This window comes from Engraulis encrasicolus, chromosome 16, assembly GCF_034702125.1.
Source record: "Engraulis encrasicolus isolate BLACKSEA-1 chromosome 16, IST_EnEncr_1.0, whole genome shotgun sequence".
Lineage (NCBI taxonomy): Eukaryota > Metazoa > Chordata > Actinopteri > Clupeiformes > Engraulidae > Engraulis > Engraulis encrasicolus.
The window spans coordinates 13,484,932-13,508,028 of record NC_085872.1 but is presented as its reverse complement, the minus strand read 5'-3'; the positions used below and the strand labels follow the sequence as shown (position 1 = coordinate 13,508,028).

General features: G+C 42.3%; 3 protein-coding genes across 5 annotated transcripts in view; 2 read left to right on the top strand and 1 right to left on the bottom strand.

The window, feature by feature from the left end:
• Window positions 1-5,845, top strand: part of osbp (oxysterol binding protein) — a 29,850-nt gene extending 24,005 nt beyond the window's left edge. For both annotated transcript variants that reach the window (XM_063218708.1, XM_063218707.1), the window contains exon 16: window positions 3,307-5,845. In XM_063218708.1, coding sequence (XP_063074778.1) covers window positions 3,307-3,455 — 149 coding nt within the window. In that variant the 3' untranslated portion in view covers window positions 3,456-5,845. The remainder of the gene's footprint in view (window positions 1-3,306) is intronic.
• Window positions 5,846-10,022: 4,177 nt separating this feature from the next.
• Window positions 10,023-12,875, top strand: cldnd1b (claudin domain containing 1b). Its single transcript, XM_063220203.1, has 5 exons — window positions 10,023-10,259; window positions 10,645-11,152; window positions 11,266-11,373; window positions 11,674-11,811; window positions 12,197-12,875. The coding sequence occupies exons 2-5, from the start codon at window positions 10,858-10,860 to the stop codon at window positions 12,415-12,417; spliced, it is 762 nt and encodes a 253-aa protein (XP_063076273.1). The 5' UTR covers window positions 10,023-10,259; window positions 10,645-10,857; the 3' UTR covers window positions 12,418-12,875.
• A 1,822-nt stretch (window positions 12,876-14,697) lies between these two features.
• On the bottom strand, window positions 14,698-21,129 carry LOC134466302 (N-acyl-aromatic-L-amino acid amidohydrolase (carboxylate-forming) B-like). 2 transcript variants are annotated; one of them, XM_063220201.1, is made up of 7 exons: window positions 20,962-21,129; window positions 18,239-18,477; window positions 17,129-17,324; window positions 16,875-16,968; window positions 16,422-16,529; window positions 16,137-16,249; window positions 14,698-14,946 (listed from the first exon to the last, which is right to left on the bottom strand). In XM_063220201.1, exons 2-7 carry the CDS (start codon window positions 18,475-18,477, stop codon window positions 14,746-14,748), a joined length of 951 nt encoding a protein of 316 aa, XP_063076271.1. In that variant the 5' UTR covers window positions 20,962-21,129; the 3' UTR covers window positions 14,698-14,745. The 2 variants fall into 2 exon arrangements, with proteins under 2 accessions (XP_063076271.1, XP_063076272.1); XM_063220202.1 differs by lacking the exon at window positions 20,962-21,129 and adding an exon at window positions 19,366-19,802.
• Between the last annotated feature and the right edge of the window lie 1,968 nt (window positions 21,130-23,097).

Sequence of the window (23,097 nt, the reverse complement as noted above, 5' to 3'; positions counted from 1 at the left end):
GTGTGTGTGTGTGTGTGTGTGTGTGTGTGTGTGTGTGTGTGTGTGTGTGTCATTCACCCTGTCTGTCTGTTGTCTGTCTTTCTGTGTCTCTCTCTTTATCTCTCAAGCTGTCATTGAGGACTCCATTAATGACACACCTTTGAAAAGCAAGTACTTCTTTTCCTCTGTCGCTTTCTCATCTCTTCTTCCATATGTGATGTCAACATTCTCTCTCTTAAAAATCGCTTTCTGATTTTCCTTTTGAGCTTCTGATTATCAAGATCGAGATTATCAGACTGAACAGATTTTATTTGGTTGGCTGGGTGATTGTAGTACATTAGTTTGTAGTCGATTTTTCACCCCCTCTTTTTTGATTTTGACATGTATCTATCCAACTATTTTTAGCTGAAGGAGAGGAGATTATATCTGACCCTATTGAATCCTCTGAGAAAAGCAAGTATTTTCCATTGTCTTGATTATTTTAATTGTATTACCTTCAGATGAAGTATCCCCCCCCAATCCCCCAGCTTAGTTTTCCCAGCTCTATATTTCTGTCTGCTGCTTTTTCTCTCCCAGTTTCCCAATCATCCTTCACCTGTCAGTCCTGTGTCATCCTTGTCATTTTTAGTTGCTAGTGGTCTTCCACATGTCGAGACCCGGGCAGCTCTAAACCCTCTGTTGCTACTGAGGTGTAGATATGTGCAGGTGTGTCCTTTTTAATGCATGTGGACAATACGCTGTAACAAGGGAGTTTATAGATGAACAATGGTATCTTACCAGAGCTGGGAAACTTGTCTTTTTGGGAGACCTAATTCTAGTCATTTAACTTTACTGCTCATGTGGCCTGCTAAGAGGATAAGATAACTGAAATTTGAAATCCCAACTGGGAAACTCTGACTCCCATTGTCATTGTTACACAGCATTCCACAGCACACACGTGAACACTGCACACTGCACACAGTGAAATTGCACTTATGCCTCATTGGGCAGCCCCCAATGGCACCCGAAAGGGAGCATTGCGGCGGGACTGTACCATGCTCAGGGTCGGGTCGGGCGTTGAACCTGCAATCTTTGAGCTACAAGTCTGACGCCCTACCCGCTTACCCATGACTGTCCTAAATTGACTTAGTTTACAGACTCCCATCCCTGCATTCCTGGTTCTCACTAGTAGGCACAGCTGTAATATTCCCTGAGTCACTTACCTGATGCAAGAAACTGTATTAGTAGTTAGTAGTGTCAACAATAATCGATTCAGCAATGCATTGCAATGCGGGGCAGGACAATTCGATAATCAATTCAACAAATGCCATAATCGATGTAGCCTATTTTTTCAAGTTTCAAGTAATTCAGTGGGCATTTCCGGAGCAAGTGAACTTTAAATTAAATGAAGGCACTTCAAAGCATTGAAAGCTGCAGGACTGATACACACAACAACCATCACATTTTTTTCAGTCGCTGACTGCTTGTATTGCCTCGTGGGTGATTAAAAAATTGCCTTGCTTTCAGTAGAAGTGTGACAGTAGAAATGGAATGCATTGCAATGCATTGTAGAATTGGATTGAATCGAATCGAATTGAATCGTTACCTCCAGAATCGTAATGGAATTGTGAAGGCAGAGCCAACGCACATCACTATTAGTCGTGTAGTATTTAAGTCAAATGCTAAATGGTTCTGAAGTGGGCGATTGCCTTTCAGTGCTTGTTGTGTTGTGAAGGCAATCCTCACAGACAGTTTCTGTGAAGGCACAAGTTTCACCCTCTGTGAAACAGGCTACCTGTGTATAGCTTTTTATATCTTAACACATTCCTATTCACTAGTGGCATTCACAAAGTTGCCTTTGAAATTTAAGCCCACGTCTAATTGGATAACTGTGCGTAGAATGGCCACACACACACACACACACACACACACACACACACACTTAGAGGTTGATATTTATGTGTTGGAAGAATGAATTGACTCCTACTTCCTTTTTTTTTACCAATACATTATAGCTGCGTCTTGTGTTGACTGACCAGTTCATTGCTTGTTGCACCATTCATGTTCATCTCATCATATGTCTTTGGTCCTGTTCTGTCCTCCATCTCTGTGCTGTGCAGCTGATGCAGAGGAGACTACCTCCTCCGACATCTCCTCATCAAGCAAGTAGCCATTTATACCTCTCTGTTGACATGCTGTAGCTCCACACTGGCACTAGTCATTTTCATATCCTCTACTTGTCGCATTGTTTCCATTTTCAACCCTTTCTATTTCTTTCTTCTCTCTGTCTCTCTCTGCCTCGCGCTCGCTCTCTCTCACTTTCTCTCTCGCTATCTCTTGTTTTGTCTTGCTATCTGTCTGTCTGCCACTCTGGCTTGCACTCTTTCTGTCCCTCTCCGGTCTCTTGCTTAAAATTGGTTTGTCATGCAGCTGAGACATTGCCTGGTGGCCCATCATCATTTCAATGCAAGTACCACTCTTTCCTTCCTTCCTTTCGTCAGTGCTCTGAGAGGGGGCTGGAAGAATAGACGTCAAGTGACGTTTGTCAGGGTATTTTTTTCTGACCAGGGACCAGGGCTGGGCTGGCCACCTGGCATAGCGGGCATTTCCCGGAGGGCCCAGCACGCTTGTGGACCCCTATTTTCAGAAATGTTTTTTTTTGGGTGCGGGGCCCACCAGCAAGTCAGTTCTGCGCCGCTAATTATTTAATCCACAAGTGCCCGGGCCCTATTTCTCCCCCAGCCCAGCCCTGCCAGGGACTACACTGTCTCTGAGGGAGGAAGGCTTGCCTTTTTTTTTTTTTTTAAATAGCCACTCTATTCGTTTGTTTTCGTCATCCATGTTCCCTGTATTTTCTCTCCATCAGTTGATGGCATGGAGGGACCATACGGAGCTCCGGTCAAAAGCAAGTAACATTCCGTGTTAACTCTTGTGTTTCTTTTATTTGTTTCGTCAATCAGTCATCAGACTTCAGTCTTCCTTTTCTGTTTGTGTCCTTGTTTCTGGCTCCTGTGTGTTCTTGTGCTGTTCCCGTAGAGGTTTATGTAGCCCTGTGTCCCTAAAACAAAAAGCCTTGAGGCAGATGTGGTCAGTGACTAGAAGTAGAGAGAGCAGAGGCTGTTCCTGTGCCTCCATAGAGCTCCATTGAGCTGCACCCAGTCAAGCGTAAAACAGAATCACAGTGGCCACTCTCCGGTGGCTCTGGAGGCGCTGTTGTATCGCCCTGTGCAGCCCTGTCGTTGAAGGCCCCTTCCCCTCGCCAGTCACTTACAGCAAGTCTGGTGCAGTCAGGTAATAACGATCTAATAACTAATAAATATCTCCGTCTGCTTTGTTTATACCTTTCAGCTGCCCACCAAGACAACTACAAGGCCATGTGGTTCGACCGGACGCACGACGCCCTCACCAACGAGGAGACGCACGTCTACAAGGGTGGCTACTGGGAGGCCAAAGACGGCAGCGGCTGGGAAGACGTCTGCCCTCCTGACATCTTCTGAGCACCTCAGGTGGCATCGGAATACCTTAGTGTGTCCAACACCTCAGCAGAGGACTCTCTGGATATATCAAAAACTTAACACAAAAACTATCGAAAAGCCCCTACCTACCCAACCCTTCCCACTCTCACACTGTCTTCTGCTTTCCATGTTGGGTGGTGGCACCATGCAAATACGAGCAGGGAGCGGTCAGGCCAGTAAGGCAGGAGCCGCTTGGCTTGCTGTGCCTTCCTCACCTTTTGAGGAGCAAGAAACGTGTAAACCATACACACCAGTAACAACTCTGACTGACTAATCCTCATCCTGACCACCAAAGGCCCTCAGCCCTGTTCTTGCTCTCGTGTTTCCCTCCATTCTTCTTTTCCCCTCTTTGTGCTTTGATGGAAGAGGGTCGTGCTCTTGTAGATGGACTTCGTAGACCTACAGATTATCACACTGTTATTGCTGAGTCAGTGCATCTCGAAAATGCACAGTATGATTGAGTCTCTGAGGTTGAGGAGCCGCCCCCCGGCCCTTCCCCAACCGTTTGACTCAAACTTCACTACTTGACCCTTGTTCTCCACTTTTATGGAGTTATTGGACTTTTCCCTGAGAAAAGGGAGAAGAGGGTGTCGCATATGAAGGGATTTAAGACAACATTGTTTGTGTGAGTGAGTGTGAGCGAGCGAGAGTGTGCCTGTCTGTCTGTGTGTCTTTCTAAACTTCTCGTCATTGTAACTGTGTCTCCTGCCTATGTTTGCACACACACCTTTGTTTGGTGTAAGAAAGGGACCTCTGCACAGCACTTGCCCGTCGGCCACCTATCACCTGCTACGGATACACATTTGCCCAGTGGTAGAGGAAGCGGTAGCAACAACTAAGCTTCCTTTTTTTTCTTAATGTTTTTTTTTGTTTTTTGGAAAACCCCTACATTTTCCACCAGCAGCAGGGTCTCTCTTACTTGTCACCCAAACCAACAAGACTTCTCTCTACCACCAGGCAGTGTTCTCCACTACCTGGAGTAACTGCCAAGGCCCTGACTGACACGGCACGGGGGTGCCAATAAGGGCCTGTGTGTATGCACAAAAAGGAGATGAGACAGAAACAGAAACGCAAAGATACAACTCCCTGTTCTCTGGTATTTTTTTTTTTTCAACTTTATGTATCGTTGCTGAAGTGTCACATTATCTGTGGTGTGTGTCTGAAATGCTGAACACTCAGTGTGAGGTGTGCAACATGAAGAAAAAAAAATCAAGAAGGGACAGAACGAAAAACTACTCGGTATATTTACTACTCATGATATTATGGTATATTTTACATCATATTATGGTCATCCTCAATGGAGGTCCTAACAAACTTGGTTGAAGGGCAGGTGGGAGGTGGGGCAGATTTAGCTGAGGCCCTGACTGTCTTGGAGGGACATAGCTGGGTCATGTGTGCCTTGGCACTGTGTCTGCGGAGGAGGTTGGCCTGCCCCCATCCCTGTGAGGGTGGGTGGGGCGGTGTGGTGTGGGTAAGTGCTGCGTTATGTCTGGACAAGTGTCGTCAGTACCAGACCCAGGAGTGTTGGTGTGTTTGTGAGTTTCATGTGGAATGTTGACAACTGTAAAAACAAATTGTGTGTGTGTCTGTGTGTGTGCGCGTGCGTGGTGGGCATGTGTGATGTTTCGTGTGTTTATTGTACGTTCTGAGAAGAACAAAAAATCACATTATTTTCAAGTGTACTTAAGGAGAGAAAAAAAAACAAAGAACACAAAGCGTGTGTGTGTGTGTGTGCGTGTGTATATATAATGAAGTAATAATTATAATATTAAAATATGACACTCATAGTTAGAACTATAATTACAATAATGGCAGTGTTGATGTGTTTGGAAGGTGATTTATTTTTACCTTTTCGCTGTCATTCTTTTTTTTCTGTCTGGTGGGGTGATCACTCTTACTTTCTCACTGGTATGTCTAATAGAGGGCTTTTTGCAATTGCAGACAATTTGGGTTTCTTCAGTTGGTTCCCCTCATCAACGTCACTTTCCTCTTTTTTTAAGACATGGACATATATGATCATCTGCTGGTCTTTCCCATTCATTTTCTGTTTCTGCTGCTTTGTGTAAGAAAAAAATAATGATATATTTTGAGTTTACATTTTTTTTCTGTCTTTGTTTTTAATTTTCTTTGCATTTTCCATTGACTCTCCCCCCCTCCCCCCATCTCTCATTTTGTCATTCCATTCCTTCTTCCTGTTCTGTTTTACACTGTCTGCTGTCTATGTTCCTCTGGTCTTTTTGTCATTATGTATTGCCTCTGCCGTCTGTTTTTGGTGCGGAATGTCCAGATTGTAACATTGGCACTAGGTGAGGTGAGGAGGATGTAATAAAGTAAGACTGGAGGAAAAGGTTCATAAAACGCTGCAATCTTTAGTGTCTGACTGACTACTTTCTCAAAGCGCTGTTTTTTTTTAACATTTGTTTGGGGGCTTTTCAATCCTTTATGGGGTTTTTTCCCATGATGGGACAGTGGAGGTTAGATAGGAAGCGAATTGGGGGAGACATAGAGGGACGGGGAAGGGTCAGCAAGGAAGGGGCCGGAATCCAATCTGGATCGGCCACGTAGTAGACCGTGCGCCACGGTAGGCCAAATAGGCCAAAGCCCTGTTTCTTCAGCCCCAACATATGTCTGACCTTACGCTCAAGAAAAGAGCACTTGTTTGATTTTAAGTCAATGTCAGTGACGTGAAAAATACATTTGGACCATGGCCTGTGTGAAATCGTTGATCTCTCCACATTCTGTAACACTCGCTCAGAAGAAAGACCTGCATTTATCAGCAGCACAGTATAGAGAAATGAAGCAAGCACTGTAAAGTGAATCATTCACAAATAAGTGTTTGGTCTTTTTTTTTCAAGCCTATTTTTAAAATACATTATTAATCATGTACTGTCAATGAATCATTGACTACCAAAGGACATACATCATCATGATTTACATAATAAAAACACAAATGTGTTTGTTGCTAATGCCTGTTTTATTTGTTCTACAGGCAAGGATGACCGCTCTAAAATTTAAGGTAAATTTGGGTTGTAAATTGTAAATTAGGTTAGTTTGTTTCTAAAAGCAATGGTTTCATCGGGGGGTGGACAAAGCACTATATGTTAAATATGCTAGGTCACCACTGCAATTCCATAAAGAAGTGTCTTTCTCCACACTTCCAGAAAAGATATTTTATATATTACTTGTATATATAGTATCAGCTTTGGGCCTTCAACTTGCCAAGTAAATACAGTATACTAACTGGACCAGGTACAGTAGCCTACTGTAGGCCTCCTAACTTTGGGGGAATTTGGGAAGAGATGTTTATTTCTGGACATATGTATTAATAACTAAAGTGAATAACAAACTGAATGGCATGACACACGAGGAGATATGAATGAGTGGTAAATGACAATTGAATGATCAATGCAAGTTGACAAGCCACTGTAAATGATAGTTCAATTAACACGATGTCTACAAATCAAATCAAAGATATGAGCCAAAATAAGGTAAAACAGGGACAGGATAGAAAAGGCAGAGAGACAGAGTGTGGGGGACCATGCAAGTAAATAATCCCTGAGCCATGGGCAGTGTCTCAAATGCCGCACTTGTGCACTTCGGGCACTGTTTTTCAGTGCCTAGGGCGCTCACGCTGAAATGAGTCGCTGATCACGCTGATTTCAGTTGAGCCAGTGCACTGAAAGTACCAGGATGATCCCCTAACAATGGCGGAAAAATGCAGTGCTTGAATGATGGAACACTGCACGCACTAAACGGCGGCCATGTTGACAACGACACGGAGGAAATGTGGCATTCAGTTCTGTAGAAGAGTTTGGTCAACAGTCTCCTAATTCTGTAAGCAATGTTGATGGGACACCAACCTTTTCATGCCAACCAAAGTATTGTATGTGTGATTGTTGTCCTTTGGGAAGGACATGGAAATACAAGCACCAGACGCTGTGCATTGTAAACAGTAGCCAACTCGTATTTTGGCAAGCTAACGCCATGCTCAGACGTCACTTCCAGCGAGGGCACAGTGCATAATGCTCAATTTTTTCCACGACACTATGCACTAAAGACCTCAGTGCACTGTGTGCACTGTGCACTGACTGCCAGTGCACTGACAAAAGTGCATCATCTGAGACATAGCCATTCATTACCTCCTGATGGTGACCAAATGGTGTCGTGTACATAGCACAGGAAACACAATGGTGGCTTGTTAACCACCAATAAAGCAGACATTGGAGTTTGCCCCCTTGAGTCAATATTGTTTGTGGTGATGATTTGAGTTTCTGCTTAATTAGAGTGGTCATCCATTAATCTGAAACTTTACAAAGGTTAGGCTCTCAATTCTCTGAATGCTCCTATGCATAAAACGAGTGTATGCTTTTGCAATTTTCTTAATCAATAGATAAAAACACATCCCAATATAAGTATGGTAATAAAACATTAACATCAATTGGCCCTCAAAGTAGTAGGCCTACTTGTACTCACACCTTCCCAGGAGTGTTCCAACTACTAACAACAATTCTGAGATGTGCCACTAGAGGGTAATGTTCAGGGCAGAGTTGGTGGATCCACCAGGCAGCCAGAGCCACCACTGCACGGAACACAACCAGTGCTTGAAGTGGGAAAAAAGAGGTGCAAGAACCCTAATCGTCAAAAAAAAAAACACCCAAAAGAAATGCAGGAACCCTGTGGCGCACGAGATAAGTTCTGCTGGAATGCTGATGATGAAAATTAGGAGGAAGGGGAACTGGGGTTCCCCGAGTTCCCCCCCACTGCATGGAACATAACACACACATCTGTTCTGGCTCAATCAACAGCACCTGGCTGTGACACAACACTACAGCCATGCCATCAGAGCCGGCCCAAGCCTTTATGGGGCCCTAAGCAAAATTTTATCCGGGGACCCCCATGCCCTACATATAGTGCTTCTGTTTCATTCGTTGTAGTAAATGGCACATGAGAAAATTAATGAAGAGGGAAACTAGAGGACTATTCATTTCTTCCTGAAACGTCCTGCTCACGGGGGGTCCTGGTGGCTTGGGGGCCCTGAGCCACCGCATTGTTCGCTTATGCCTCGGGCCGGCCCTGCATGCCATGCTGGGAGTACTCCTGTTGCCCGGTGTGTGTCTGTTTGCCTGAACACATTTCTGTGTGTCTGTCACTCTCTCTGCTTCAGGTATCATTCTGAAATTAGTGAAATTACTGAATGAAGTGCTTGAGAGAGAGCACTTAACTTGATGCATGTATAACGGTCCAGATATTGATGGGGTAAATAAATTAAGGTGAAGCCCATAGACAGAATGTGACTTGGTAGCAATTTGACTGTTAGAGCATATATAACATGTTAACCATTTTGAAAACTGGAAATAAAAAAAAGACAAATCCAGTGACAAATTAATTTAATTCATGCAGTAGGTGTGGATCCAGGAAAAGCTCAATCACAATAAGTAATTTGGTTGTGACACACAGTACATTGCAAACAAAATCTGAGCTGGGACTGGGACACTAGTTGACAACTGAAGTCAAGTCAGTGTGAACAACACAACAGACTGATATTAGGTGGGAGCTGGTGATGGGGTGAGAGTATTCTATTTACAGCTGGCTCTACCTTAATTGTAATGTGTGTGTGTGTGTGTGTGTGTGTGTGTGTGTGTGTGTGTGTGTGTGTGTGTGTGTGTGTGTGTGTGTGTGTGTGTGTGTGTGTGTGTGTGTGTGTGTGTACTCCACATGAGTAGCCCATATTTCTAAACCTTGTGAGAAGGGGCTGGTATTTGCTGAATGTCTCCTGAAGGCAGTGTCATCATCACACCTCTACAATAATCTCACCTGCCAATTCTGCCCTGCTGGTAACACTTGCAGGGGTGTTAGGAATGTTACACAGAATACATCCTCAGTGTTGTTGAACCACCATCACGTGTGTGTCATTTTCACAGTTTGGAGTGAGTGGTTCGACAGCACTGGCAATGAGGTCAAAAATAGATGTATGATGTCCATTATGTCTTAGGGTTATACGTGTATTAACTATTCAAGTTCTTTTGTTTCAGACATGTAAAAGGTTGTTATCTTTTACCTGTTTCAACGGTGAAACTTCCATCTTCATCAGAGGGTCACATGGATGTTGAAGTGTGACATGCTTTAAAACAGCTCATGTTGTGGAGGTGTGATCTTCCTGTTAATAGCCTATCGACAGGTTGGTCACACCTCCTTTGTCTGAAACAATAACTTGAATAGTTGAGGTCATCATCATCCTACATGTATTGTACTATAGAGTGGCTGGTCTGCTACATTACAGTGTGCACAACATCTTCCAGCTGCACATTATGGTTGGTAGGCTATGCATTAGGCAGTGCAAGTGGTGGTTTTCAGGGTGCCTCAATGCTGTGCTTATGGTAGTGTGCCTGGCTGCTGTCTGGCCTTGTCAAACTGTATGGCTATGACAGTAAAATGTCTTTTTTTAATTGAAAGAAGAATCTGATACACATGCAATATGAATCAAACAATCAAACAACACACCCAGATAGAACATCTGCAGATATTGTAGCCTAAATGTATCAAGACACAAAACATACAGTAGGCTGGCCTAATGTCTTCTCAACATCTGGTGTGGTGACGTAACCTAAGACACACCCTTTTAAAAACGGAAACGGAAGACTCGTCTTTAGACTGGAAAAAAGATACAAACTTGCAGAAGGACTTTAGCTTAGCTACATATGTAATTAATTACCAAACTATGCCCTTCCGAAGCCATAGAGTCAGACGTGTGATCACGGAATAGTGTACTACAGTGTTATTACTCCAGTAAGTATGAGAAAGCGAAATGAAAAAGTTGACTGACCTACATTGGCCCTGGCCAACAAATATCAGCTAACAACAGATGTCTCCCATGAACTGTGCAAAACGTTTCTTTGAAAACGCGTGAGCAAGCCATATAGCTACATACAACTAGTTATTTTTCATTATTCGGTTATTCTTTTGACGCTGTTGTGTATTCTTTATTGGCTGCAAAATGTGTGTGTTGTGTCAACGAGCTAACGTAGCCTACTAGCCACAGTCAGGGAACACTTTCTGTTCAATCGGCTTTGCGGTTTTATTTGTCAGATAAAATCAATTGATTTAGCACTTAGTGCTGCTTGTTATGGTTTGCGTTTTATGTTCTGAGTTTGTTTTGTTATTTTGTGTTTAGGTGGAGTATGCTGTGATGGGTATGAAGTTACCCACAGATGTGGTTATTTGTGGTGGCATGGTGTCCCAGTGAATTGCCCTCTCCAGGCGTTATCCACCGAGCTCTGGGGGAATTGTGTGGCTGTATTTGCAGACATACGTTGCTGCAGAAAAAGCACAAGTTAAAAAAAACGTATACATACATTAGTTGTCCCTGACCATACCTGTAGTCACCATGGTTGACAACCGATACGCAACGGCTCTTGTGATTGGGTCTGTGCTCAGCCTGTTGGCAAGCGTATACCTGTCGGTAGCTGTGGGCACACAGTACTGGTACCAGTATCACAGTCCTGCGGCAGTGGACGGCAGCAATGCCACTGTGCTGCAATTGCGAGCGGACTTCTTCGGGGAAGAGGTGGATGAGAAGGCGTACAGTGACCCACTCTTCCAGCTGAACGGAACACTGGGTCTTTGGTGGCGCTGTATTCTCGTGCCTGCCCAAAGCAATTCCCACTGGTACAAGGACCCAGGTAAGTGTCTTTGCATGGAATAAACTCCACAACATGCCTTGAATTATTCGTGTAATTCTCTGACCATGTTGTGTGCGCGTCTAATACCATTATGCACTTATTTGCTCTTGCAGAACCCCAAATGGTGCCAGGTTGTGTAAGTTTTACACTCCCACAGCAGTTTGAAGCTAAGTACATGGATCCAGGGAATCACAATTCAGGAGAGGACGTTATCCGCACCTGTGAGTCAAGACAACTTTAAATCACACTAACACTACAATGGACTTCGCTTATTAGTGTACCCAATGTGTGCTAGTGTGAATGTCAATGCCAATTTCTGTGCTCTATGTTTTATGTGTATGTGTTTGACTGCTTATGTATCACTGTGTCTCGTGTTTGGTGCCAGCGAGTGTAATGCAAGTACAATTGCCCCACGGGGGTAAATAAAGCTCTAACTAATTAACTAACTGTGAAGTGACCTTGCTCAAATCTACATGTGATGTCTGACATGTTCTTGACTCTCTGTTTGTGTTTGTGTGCAGACCTGTGGCGGTGCCAGTTCCTGCTGCCCCTGGTGTCCCTAGGGCTGGTGTTCTTGAGCGGTCTCATCGGCGTCTGTGCCTGCCTCTGTCGCAGCCTCACCCCAACATCAGTCGTCGGAGTCTTGCACCTGATGGCTGGTATAATCATTGTTGGCTTCACTTTTTGTCAATTCTTCACACCTCATGAATGCATGCTATGTGTGTGGTGTTTGCTATGATTATGTCCTCGATTGTAAGTTTCTTTGGTTAAAAAGTGCCCGCCAAATGCAATGCAATGTAATGTATAAGTACTTGCAGTTGATATCCGTTGATCATTGTAACATCTTATTCACTGGTGCTTTTGTGCTGGTGCTGCATAGAAGTGTATGTGTAGTTCCGTTATGAATTTATTGTTTTTAGGGGGATCGCCCCTTGAGGTAAAATCTCGTTTTCGAGGGGGTCCAAAAGCACAAAACGTAAGATTTCAAAAAGCTGAAATAGAATTCCCTCACATCCCTAACATTCTTGCCGATTCCTTCCGCAGGCTTGTGTTCCCTGGCAACGGTCTGCTGTTTCCTGGTGGGTATAGATCTACTTCATCATGCCGCCCGGGTGCCAGAGAGGGTAGCTCACTCTCTGGGCTGGTCACTCTACTTGGCTCTCATCTCCTCTCCACTGCAGATGATGGCTGCTGCCCTTTTCCTGTGGGCCGCCTGTAGCCACCGTAAGAATTACACGCGCATGACTGCCTACCGAGTGGCCTAGGCAGCCACTACTACCTACTTGACCTGTCTTCATCATTCTGAACCCCTAGGACTGTGGGTGTTTGACTGTCGTTCGGGAACAGTGTGTCACTTTGGAGTCAATGACTATAGTTCGTTCTTCTGTCAGTCATACATTTTTAAACTTTATACTGGTAATTCATACTGTTAAATTTTCACCCCTTTCGTTCATTCAGATAAGCTGTGCTTTTTCTTAATCAGTCAGATGTGTAACAGGAATCATGATGGGCTTTTTGCTGATTTCACAAATACACAAGTAGTTAGTCCTTTGTGGAAGTAAATGTCCATGGCTACACCAGCAAGGACTTCTCATCCTCATAGGAGCAGATGGGAGAGTAATATTTGTAAACCAACAACACTGGATCGATTTAAGACCAGGGGCCTATACTACAAAGCTGGTTCAGGATAAGTTAAGGTTAATTTAAGAGGTAAATCATCTAATACAAGATATTTTCCTGCTCTTGTATTAGATGATTTACCTCTTAAATTAACCTTAACTTATCCTGAACCAGCTTTGTAGTATAGGCCCCAGATAGAAGAGATCCTGATAATGATACTGTTCTGTGGTAATTCGTGGTTGAGTAAAGTGAGGTTGGGAATGAATTTCTTCAAAATGGTGATGAGGTGCGTATGTACTAAGGCAGTCGTGCAATGATGGCGCCATGCAGGACTGCCCAGGAGCAAATAGAAGCACAACCGAAATCATGTCTAGATGTAGCATGTATGTACTTTCTATATTGCTGCGTTATTGTTTGATGGTGTGTTGAACCTGTGGTGTGTGCGGTGTTCCTGTTTCTCATTTTTCTTTTAGTTTTTTGTTTTGTTTTTTTGCATGTGTAGTTCTCCCTATAAATGGCTTTCATACTCAAGGGATGAAATGGAGAAATATTGGCCTTGTATTTTTGCAAGTTAAAGTGAAATCTTAAAACGATTATTTTTTGTTTTGTTATGCTTCTATCGATCCTTAAGTTGTTTTAGCTGGTTGTTTCCTGTTGTGTTTTTGCACTTTCTTGTTTGAATCCCTGTGTGGTCTTAAGGCAATGCCTGTTTTTGCCTTACTGATGATACCCTGTGGTTAATGTTTCAGATGTTGTGGTCAAACATTTTATGTGGAGTATCTAGAAGACCTAAAGCACACCACTCTCCTTACTAATGGTAACTGTATTTATTGAGATCATGTGTTTCTCCTACTGTGCCACTCCAGTGTACCTGAGTCCTTTTTGTGAGATCTCTTAATTGGTTTATAACTGTGTTTTCATCTGTCCAGAATATTGTAAATGTGGTCGAAAGCCTGAGAGAGCCTAACAGAAATATTCCTAATTCCCAAGTGCTGGCAGCAGGCTGAAAATAATTTTGAAAGATACCTCACTGAGTACACATATATCTGAATAGTTGGTTTTGTACGTTTTTATACTCTATACGGTTTATATGAGCATTGCTGTCGGTAACAATAAACACCAGGCTTGCAAACACACTTCTGAACTCTTCATTCCAATATTCCTCTGTATCAGTCCATCCCTGGTCTATTGTTTTAGGTGCTCTTTGCTGTCAGCTAAGATGCGCTGACCTATTCTTGTTGCAATGACATGAATTAAAAAAATAAAAGCTCTGCATTTCTTAGTTAAATGGGAAATGAGGCAATAGCAGCATGCATATGTAAATCATCATTTGCATTTACTTGTGAAATACATTCAAAAATAGTGCACTTCCCCTGAGATCAGTTAGTCTACAGTAAGTGAATACGGTAACACTTTACTTGCCGCCGGTGTCATGTCATTACAGTGTCATAATAGTGTCATGGCACAGTTATGCATGTGTCATAAACATTGTCCATGTCATAAAGTCTTTGCCATAACCGAATGTCACTTAAGGCCATCAGTCATAAAATGTTTATGACATGGACATAATGTTTATGACTTTCTTTATCTATGACTGTGCCATGACACTATTATGACACTGTAATGACAGGCTTATGACACTGGCGTCAAGTAAAGTGTTACCGTGAATACAGTATTGCGTGGATGACACTTCATAATCAGCTGGCAAAAGTATCTTAAAGGGGTATGCCACTATTTTGGGGCTTAATACAGTTAAAATCGTTGGCTGGGGTTTATAAAGGTGGTAAAGTGTCATATTTTTCATGTTAAGCGTTGTCTTGCTGTAAGACAAGTTAAAAGAGGGAATATGTCGCTAAGCTAGTGAAAGTCAATGTATCCGTGTAGCATTGTAGCATGCCCAAAAATAGTGGCATACCCCTTTAACTTGGGTTTACTTAGTAATGCAGCAACAGACAAGGCTGTGCCCTGTTTCCTCAAATTCCCTGCTGCACCTTCACTGAAGGGATCCTGATGGTCTTCTTGCGGGCGAGGTGAAAAGCAATGCCTTTCTCGTAGTATGCACATTCATTAATGAAGAATGGATGGAGGGGCTCCTCTTCCTCGTAGCACACAGTCTCCCCAGAAAACAATTGAAATATGGCATCACCAGACTTCAGACAGCAGAAATCCTGGTCCTAAAAGCAAGAGAAAGTTGCAATATTTAAAAACAGTAATAGTTGCGGGATGTGACAGTGCTATGAATGAATTTGATGTGCCGTTTCAGTGGGCAGAAACTAAGTACAGTCTGTTCACTATTCATTAATATCAACCAATATGTGAAAGGATAACTGCAGCCAATTTCTAGCCTAGCGAGCCAGACCCGTACAGCAAAAAGCTGCCCCCGGGAGCAAATTCAATTTGCGGTCGCTAGGGGCGTCTAGATTTCTAGGCTAGCCAATTTTTTCAACATGCAGTTGTAATGCTCACACTACCCTGGACTTGTCAGTACCTGAGAGTTTTACTAATTGTTTCAGCCTTTTCCGAGATCCTGGTCATTGCAATGGGGGCAGAGTTTGTTTACATTTCAAAAAAACATCTTGATTTATTCCCAAAAACATCCAAAAGGTCATGCAGCATCAGTAGACAATAAGCAAACAGCGATACCTTTTGGGAAACATATTTGGAGTAGGCCTAAGCTTATGTTAAGAAGGTTTTTAATGTTAACAAAATCTGCCCCCATTAGAATAGCTCATATCTCGGAAAGGGCTGAGCCGAAAAATGCAGCATCACCAGGTAATAATGACAAGTCAAGAGTAGCGTGAGCAATACAACAGCATATTGAAATTGGCAGAAGTGCTCCTTTAAATGGTGTGCTAAAAAGGGCTCATAATCACCCGAGCAGAAACTCCATCATGACAGATAACCAAGTAACTAATTTGGCAATACATTTTAATATAAAAAGAAGACAATCCGCACACTTCAGGTCTATTTTTGTGCAAAGAAGCTTTACTTGACTTGCAAGCTTTCGGTCCTTAGACCTTCATCAGGCAGAGTCTAAAGCTTCTTGGCACAAAAATAGACCTGAAGTGTGCGGATTGTCTTCTTTTTATACAGAAATTTCTACTGAATCATGCACCTTCTAAACAGATGAGCGGTGGCCTATCACAACTTAAACAATACATTTTAACCCCTTAAGACGCGGCTTTATACATTTGTTGTTACCAGTATGGTAATGACCAAGTCGTGGTGCTTTACTAAAGGGCCTGTGTTGTGTCATAGTACTGTAGTGCTATGGTAGGTACATTTCAATGACTATTACAGCGCGCCACTGGAGGTACGGCGCGCATTAAGGGGCTACTAAAACCTAAATGGAAATATGTCAAACCTGAATGTTTGGATGTATTGCGGCTGTTATCTGCTTGCTCTCTGTATCTCGAGGATAATCAACACTTTTTTGAAACACATACGCGTCCACTTCTCCACCCTCAATCAACACACCTGGTGGGAGTGAAGGGAAAGAATGAAAATAAAGCTATAAATGAGGTTTGGGGAAATGAAAATACCATGCAGACGTACTGTTCATGACATTATTCTCATTCTAGCAATAGTAGCTGTTACACAAGGCTCTGAGCTTGCTACAAAACAAAACTTGACAAAGTAGTGCAACTACCTGAGTTGAAAAGGCCGACCCACTCTATTGATAAGTCAACGGCCTCCTTCATGTAGTTGTATATGTCTGCGCGGAGGACACCATGTGGTTGTGGGCCCGCCTCTAGTGCTGAAAGAGAACCACAGTAGCCGTGAGCTTTATGGCAAGGCCCCCAATATGTACCACCAAACGAAGAGTTTCATTGCCAAACGGCGTATCCACTATTTCTGACTTTTGCATTTTATTATTGGAAATGGCTTTCCAGAAGTCCCATCACCTATGTGTGAATACGTGCCATTCAAATCATTTGAGAACATACTTTTTTAACACATAATATGCACTTTGCAGTGCAATGCAATGGAATCGAATGCCCAATACAAAAATGTCAAATTCCAAACATTCTCCAAAATGGATATACACTGTTTTGCAATGAAACTCGTGTCATGAGGAGTGTGTATGGTAAGGGATACTTACAGAATCCATTCTTGCCGACAGATTCTAAAGAGTAGGCCTCGTTTGTCGGTATATTTACCATGAATAATCGCACTGGCACTGAGGTGATTTTGCTCTGTGAAATCAGATGAATATTATTGCTCATTGATAAATTAAACTTCATATGCAATGCAATTGTGTGGCGTAAATGTACACATTGTGCAAACACTATGGGTTTGTCATACAGTATCTGAGAAGCAGCTCACACACACAGCATGGATAGCTTTCTTCCTTGCCTTTAGATATTTGTAGATGTGAAGACTGATCCATTCGTCTGGAGAGTAAGTAATCACAGTGACTCCCATGTTGGATGTAGTGTTATGCATATCACACAAGAGATCAACGGCGTCTTTGCTCTCCTTGGGGCCCAGGAGGGCGTTTAGCTCGTGTGCTCTCCTCACCTCATACGGGGAGCTATCTGTGATGGGGGCACTGCCAACAAAACACCAGAAAGGTCATGATTAGTCTCAGCCTGGGGTCTATACTACAAAGCTGGTTTAGGATACGTTAAAGGTACACTGTGCAAGATTTTTAGTTGTTTATTTCCAGAATTAATGCTACCCATTCACTAATGTTACCTTTTTCATTAATACTTTGCGCCACCATCAAAGTCTAACTATTCAATATGACTGGAAAAATTGCACTTTTCATAGGCCTACATGAAAAGGGGGATCTTCTCCATGGACCGCCATTTTGAATTTCCAGAAATAGCCATTTTTAGCAGCAAAAATGATTGTACTTGGGCCATACCAGAAAATATTAGTTTATTACTTAGTAAACTTTCATGAAAAGATCAAACGTGGCAATTGGCAGCCCAGTTTCAATGAGCAGCATAGTTGCAGTACCTTTTTTGACCATTTCCTGCACAGTGTACCTTTAAGGTTAATAAGAGGTAAATCATCTAAAACAAGAGGTCTCCAGGCTCTTCTATTAGATGATTTACCTATTAACTTAACCTTATCTTATCCTAAATCAGCTCTGTAGTATAGGCCCCTGGACACCGGGCAATAATGAAGGGCTTCTGCATTTTGGGTTTGGGGCCTTTGGAATGTTTTCAACATTAATGTATGTAACTGTTGTTTTCTGCAATAGCCCTATAAAGTGTGTGTGTGTGTGTGTGTGTGTGTGTGTGTGTGTGTGTGTGCGTGCGCGCGTGCGTGCGTGCGTGCGTGCGTGCGTGTGCGTGTGTTTACTATTTTATAGTTTTTAACATGTAAAATGAACACAATGAAAACGTTTTCTCAAATCTTACCAGAATTAACCCTAGACCATTTCAATCAAAGTTGGCTTTGTACTGTATATTATCCAGTATACAGTTCTACTGATGGACCATATGAGGATCTCACCTGAGGAGGGTGCTGGTGAAACAGCGGTTGAGGTCTCTCTCGGTGTACCTCCTGCACACTTCAATGGCACGCGGATTGGAAAGCACCATTTCTATTGGCACTGGCCACCCCGTCTTGTTCCCCTCTTTCTTCTGCCGCCTGGCCATTTCCTGCACCAGGTACACACCCGTCATCTCGTTGCCATGGGTGCCACCACAGATGGCCATGCGACGCAAGGCTGGCAGAGTTAGCACCTCCATCTGACAATAACAAACAGCCGTCAGACATACTACATTAATAGATCTTTTAATGTTTTTAATTTCAAAGATGATTCTCTCTTTACAAAATATCAGGGAATTTGGCTGTAATAAACTGATTGCACAAATGTCACCCTTATGCTATTTAGGACAGGACATGTTTAATTGAATGTATATTTTAGCCATGTCAAGATAACTGGAAGTACATTCTCAAATAAAACGTACCTGGGACCAACCCTTTTGCCCAGTTTCAATCACAAACTTTGTCAGTCGTATCCACAATATCCAACTTTAATTAGGCTACATTTACACTATTTCAGATTGGTCTGTGTAAAAGAGCCATTTCTATTTATGTAATTTCCTCTCTCTGCTGTGAGACTTGTTGTTATTTCACAGCAGCGGAGCTGGACTGGCCATCTGGTACAGCCGGTGGGCCCCGCACCCTTGTGGGCCCCTATTTTCAAATGTGTAAAAAAAGAGCCCTTTTTGGCAGTCGGAGAGTCAGTTCTGCGCCGCTTATTTTGAGGGGCCCCTTTAAGCCAACAGTGCCCGGGCCCTATTTCTCCCCTAGTCCAGCCCTGCACAGCAGGACATGGAGTTAACCACCTCAGCAGGGGGACTATCTCAAAATCTACACAACAGAACTGAACAGAGCAGAACAGCACATCTCTGCTCATCAGAATCTAGTGCATGCTTTCAGATGGGAAACCAACATTAGCAATTGCTATACTGTTTAAGTGATCGAATAACTTCAACACACCTGCTATACCTGCAAATAAAATGGTCATTCATATCACATGTACAGCTTACATTCGTATGGTCAGTAGAGGATTGCTGTATATTACATTACCAGATTTGAATATAAACTGACAGAAATGTGTCCATTCTTACATTCTCTGATAGCTGATCAGATCAATTATATCCTTGTTGCTGAATTGAAGTTGCAATAGATGTCTGCTGTATCCCAAGTCTTCTGAGGTAAAAACAACTGATGAACCTGACATACCAGTATAAAGGCTACCTTTGGTAAAAGATTAGCCCATCTAGAGCAATACCTCATCCGAAACACGTTTGTTTAGGGTTAACCTGACATGTAAAACATTCACTATTATTTTCAAGGTATTCCTATGTTACGGAGTAGGGTTAGAGTAGAGTATCATTTATTGATCCCAGGGGGAAATTAAGGTGTCAAGTAGCATACATACATAGCCTACATGAATACAGAACACATTACCCAAGAGACATTACACACATCCTTACACATATATTAACCATATACTGTATAGCTCATTACATTACAATACATTACATTTAGCAGACGCTTTTTAAACAAACATAATTACTGTATAACCAGCATCCTGCTGTGGAAATATGTGGTATGTTGTGGAAATGGGGTTAATATTAGTCACAATCCCATTGCATTCCATTGCAAAAACTTCTGCTATTCTGCGTGACTTTCAGTCCAAGCTGTGTTGTTAAAAGTTATAGTTTGACAACAGGCCAACATACATTAAGTGTAGAGCTATGTGTATGTAGTGTGGGCCTATGCATTTTTGTGCCCCCAAGTGTGCACAGGCTCACATGCTGCACACACAGCCTACCCAAGGCTCTGTCTTTATCAAGAGGTCGTCAGACTTAGTCTGTAATCCAACTTTATGGCTGTTCATTGTTATAACTAAACCAAGTCTCATTTATAGGACATATACTGACCCTTTTCACTAATTACGCGTTGTTGGCTAGAAACATTGAGAGGGCAAAGCCATAACGATGAATATTTCAACACGTCTGATATGCACAGTCAGCTTCCCTCTCATTGAGTTTACACAGCTGTACTGAAACAGGTTTATTATGAATGCTGTCACATGTCACCTAGATACTGTAGCTAGACCCTTATGTCATCTTACAGTTCTCTCTCTCTCTCTATCTCTCTCTCTCTCTCTCTCTCTCTCTCTCTCTCTCTCTCTCTCTCTCTCCTCTCTCTCTCTCTCTCTCTCTCTCTCTCTCTCTCTCTCTCTCTCTCTCTCTCTCTCTCTCCTCTCTCTCTCTCTCTCTCTCTCTCTCTCTCTCTCTATCTCTCTCTCTCTCTCTCTCTCTCTCTCTCTCTCTCTCTCTCTCTCTCTCTCTATGCGTATTTGTGTTTCCTAGCCTGGACTTTGACCTAAAGTAAGTAATACACTCAGACTCTGAACACTGTCCTTTTGATGTTTAAGTAGTTTTGTGTAAGGCTTTGAGAAATTAGGCCATAATTACACAGTCAAAAGACCCTTTCCTCTCTCATTCAGCCACATAAACAAACACGTGTGTGCACTTTTACCCAGCTGACTCTGTACAGATTTAGAGAATTTCATTCACACACACAAGCAAATGCATGCAAACACATACCGTAACTGCAGGACTAGACACGCTAGCACACTGCAGAGTTCACAATGGGGCATAATGTAGATCACAGCACTAAACACACTCTCTCAGCTCTTCCAGTGCACTTACCTTCACCCCTGACCCAAGGCTCCCTGACTATGTTTCGGATTCTTTTGCCATTCCTTCACCAAGCACCTCCCCTGTCCATGTTGGCCCGAGGTCAGATTTCAGGCTAGGGAAAGATTTGTGATGTAACATTAACCCAGTGTGCTTCCTGTCTGTTGAACCTCTCCGGCCGGTCTGCTGAGTCACTCCACTGAAGGGACAGGAAAGGGGTAGGGTGGGGATACTGCAGCAAGGGAAGTCCATACGTGCACAACATGAGGGAACTGCCTAAAGGGTTTCCCCATACACTGTAAAAAAAATGATATCAGCAATAAGTCATGATAACGTATATAGTTAAATATTCAGCTATACACTGCAATGGCAACAACAGCATGGTTTAACTTGAAAAACAAGTACCATCTGCCTCAGAATTCCAAGTTAATTTAAATCTTTATTGTAAGTTGTGTGGAGTTGTGTGTGTTGTTTGAACACAAAACTACAATTTAAAGATTCACACAACTGGAATTCTGACGCAGCTGGTATTTTTTACAGTGTATGTTCCTGAGAAGCTCACAGGTTTAGTTTAAGTAGGCCTAATTCTGTGCAATGCCTCTCAGTCATAACAACCCCCCTTTTGGACACAAATACTTGTGCAAAAAAAAAAACAACAACATAAAAATGTGCATTGGTATTCATTTAAGGACTTCCCCTTACTCTTTATTGTCTGGTGTAGTAGCATAAGGGGTGGCGTAGTCTTTTGCCCACTAGGGGGCGCTACAAATATGGCAGGCATAAATACATAAATATGGCACCTATCTCAGACTACTACACATGTAGAGTATGTGTTAAATAAATAATGTAATAATAACACATCCCATTGCAGTTGCACTTTAATAGTCTTCATCGAGCAAATTAACAGTTATTGTCTTTGAACAGTATTAAAATGGGTCAATGCATCTCGCCACTTCAGGAAATATTGTGCTTAGACAAGTCAATTGGCAAAGTGTGTCAATGATGTTGCCAAAGGAAAATATTCAATTTCCTCCAACTAGTTTATTTAGATGCTCCATTCACAACACTCCAGATGGCAAAAGATATAATGTTCTGCCAGTATGCTAATTAAATGTCAACAGTTTTCTTATTAAGCTTGTTGCTTTCGTTTGAAGCTTTTTAAGAGAGAGATGATGTCTTCTTTAATGCAGTTTCCATGCTTTAACTTTGCCATTATTATTCTGCAAAATGTGCCTGCCATGTGCTAAAACATCCAGTAAGCTGTATCAGGTTCCTTTAAGAGAGCACACCCCCTTTAGGCAGACCAATTCAAATGTCAGAGTAAGTGATTACCCTCAATTGACCAACCTGAATGAGTAATGAGCAACTGACCTCTGCATATTCATTCAGGGGCAATTGATAAGAGGGACAAACCTGTCAGTATCCTGGGGTCAGGAAGAATTGAGCCCAAAATTGGGTACTGAGAGGAGGCCTGGCCAAAGCTGTCAGCAACCCTATATTCAGTCATACTGCTATTTGTGTAGTCTTCGGGGAAAACAGTAATGTCAAACAACATGTGGTGAGTCCATACAGACAGTTTTTTCTCTTTAATGAAATGGGTGTGTACACTTACAATTACTAGATATAACATAGATTTCCGAATATGATTTTGTTTTGAAGGCCGGAATAAACAGTATATTACTCACAACTTATATATATTACATTGTAAGTTGTCTTTTTTTTTTTTAAATCATTAACATTTTCACATGTCCACTGTCCTCTCAGTTGGCCTGCAGTTCTGTGATTAAACATTAGCTTTTGATTTAAATAATAAAAAACTCCAATTCAAATCAAAATGTTGACTATATTTAAAAGCACTTTTTATAGACTGAAGAAAAGATTGCTAAAACAGTAACTTAATTTAGCCTAAAACTATGGTCTTGAGAGTACCAAATTTATGCAGTGAGACCACATCACCAAAAGCAATGCTCGTGGGGATGGCAAAGAACTGACACTGTATCACAATCTATTTCTAGAACTCAGTAACATGATCTTCTTTAACATCATCTGTCAACATTCTTTCAATATCAGTATAGCACATAACACCAGTGATATTCAGATTTTTATGTCAATCCCTCTTCAGAATGACCAGAATACAAGCCATACGCA

Excerpts from the sequence above, each read along its gene's own strand:
- LOC134466302 (XM_063220201.1), bottom strand. The coding sequence starts at position 18,477 with ATGGAGGTGCTAACTCTGCCAGCCTTGCGTCGCATGGCCATCTGTGGT. Across the intron at positions 17,325-18,238 it reads TTCACCAGCACCCTCCTCAG|TGCCCCCATCACAGATAGCT; the intron begins GTGAGATCCTCA and ends TTTTGTTGGCAG. Across the intron at positions 16,530-16,874 it reads TGTCGGCAAGAATGGATTCT|CACTAGAGGCGGGCCCACAA; the intron begins GTAAGTATCCCT and ends GTTCTCTTTCAG.
- cldnd1b (XM_063220203.1), top strand. The coding sequence starts at position 10,858 with ATGGTTGACAACCGATACGCAACGGCTCTTGTGATTGGGTCTGTGCTC. Across the intron at positions 11,153-11,265 it reads CCACTGGTACAAGGACCCAG|AACCCCAAATGGTGCCAGGT; the intron begins GTAAGTGTCTTT and ends TTGCTCTTGCAG. Across the intron at positions 11,374-11,673 it reads AGAGGACGTTATCCGCACCT|ACCTGTGGCGGTGCCAGTTC; the intron begins GTGAGTCAAGAC and ends GTTTGTGTGCAG.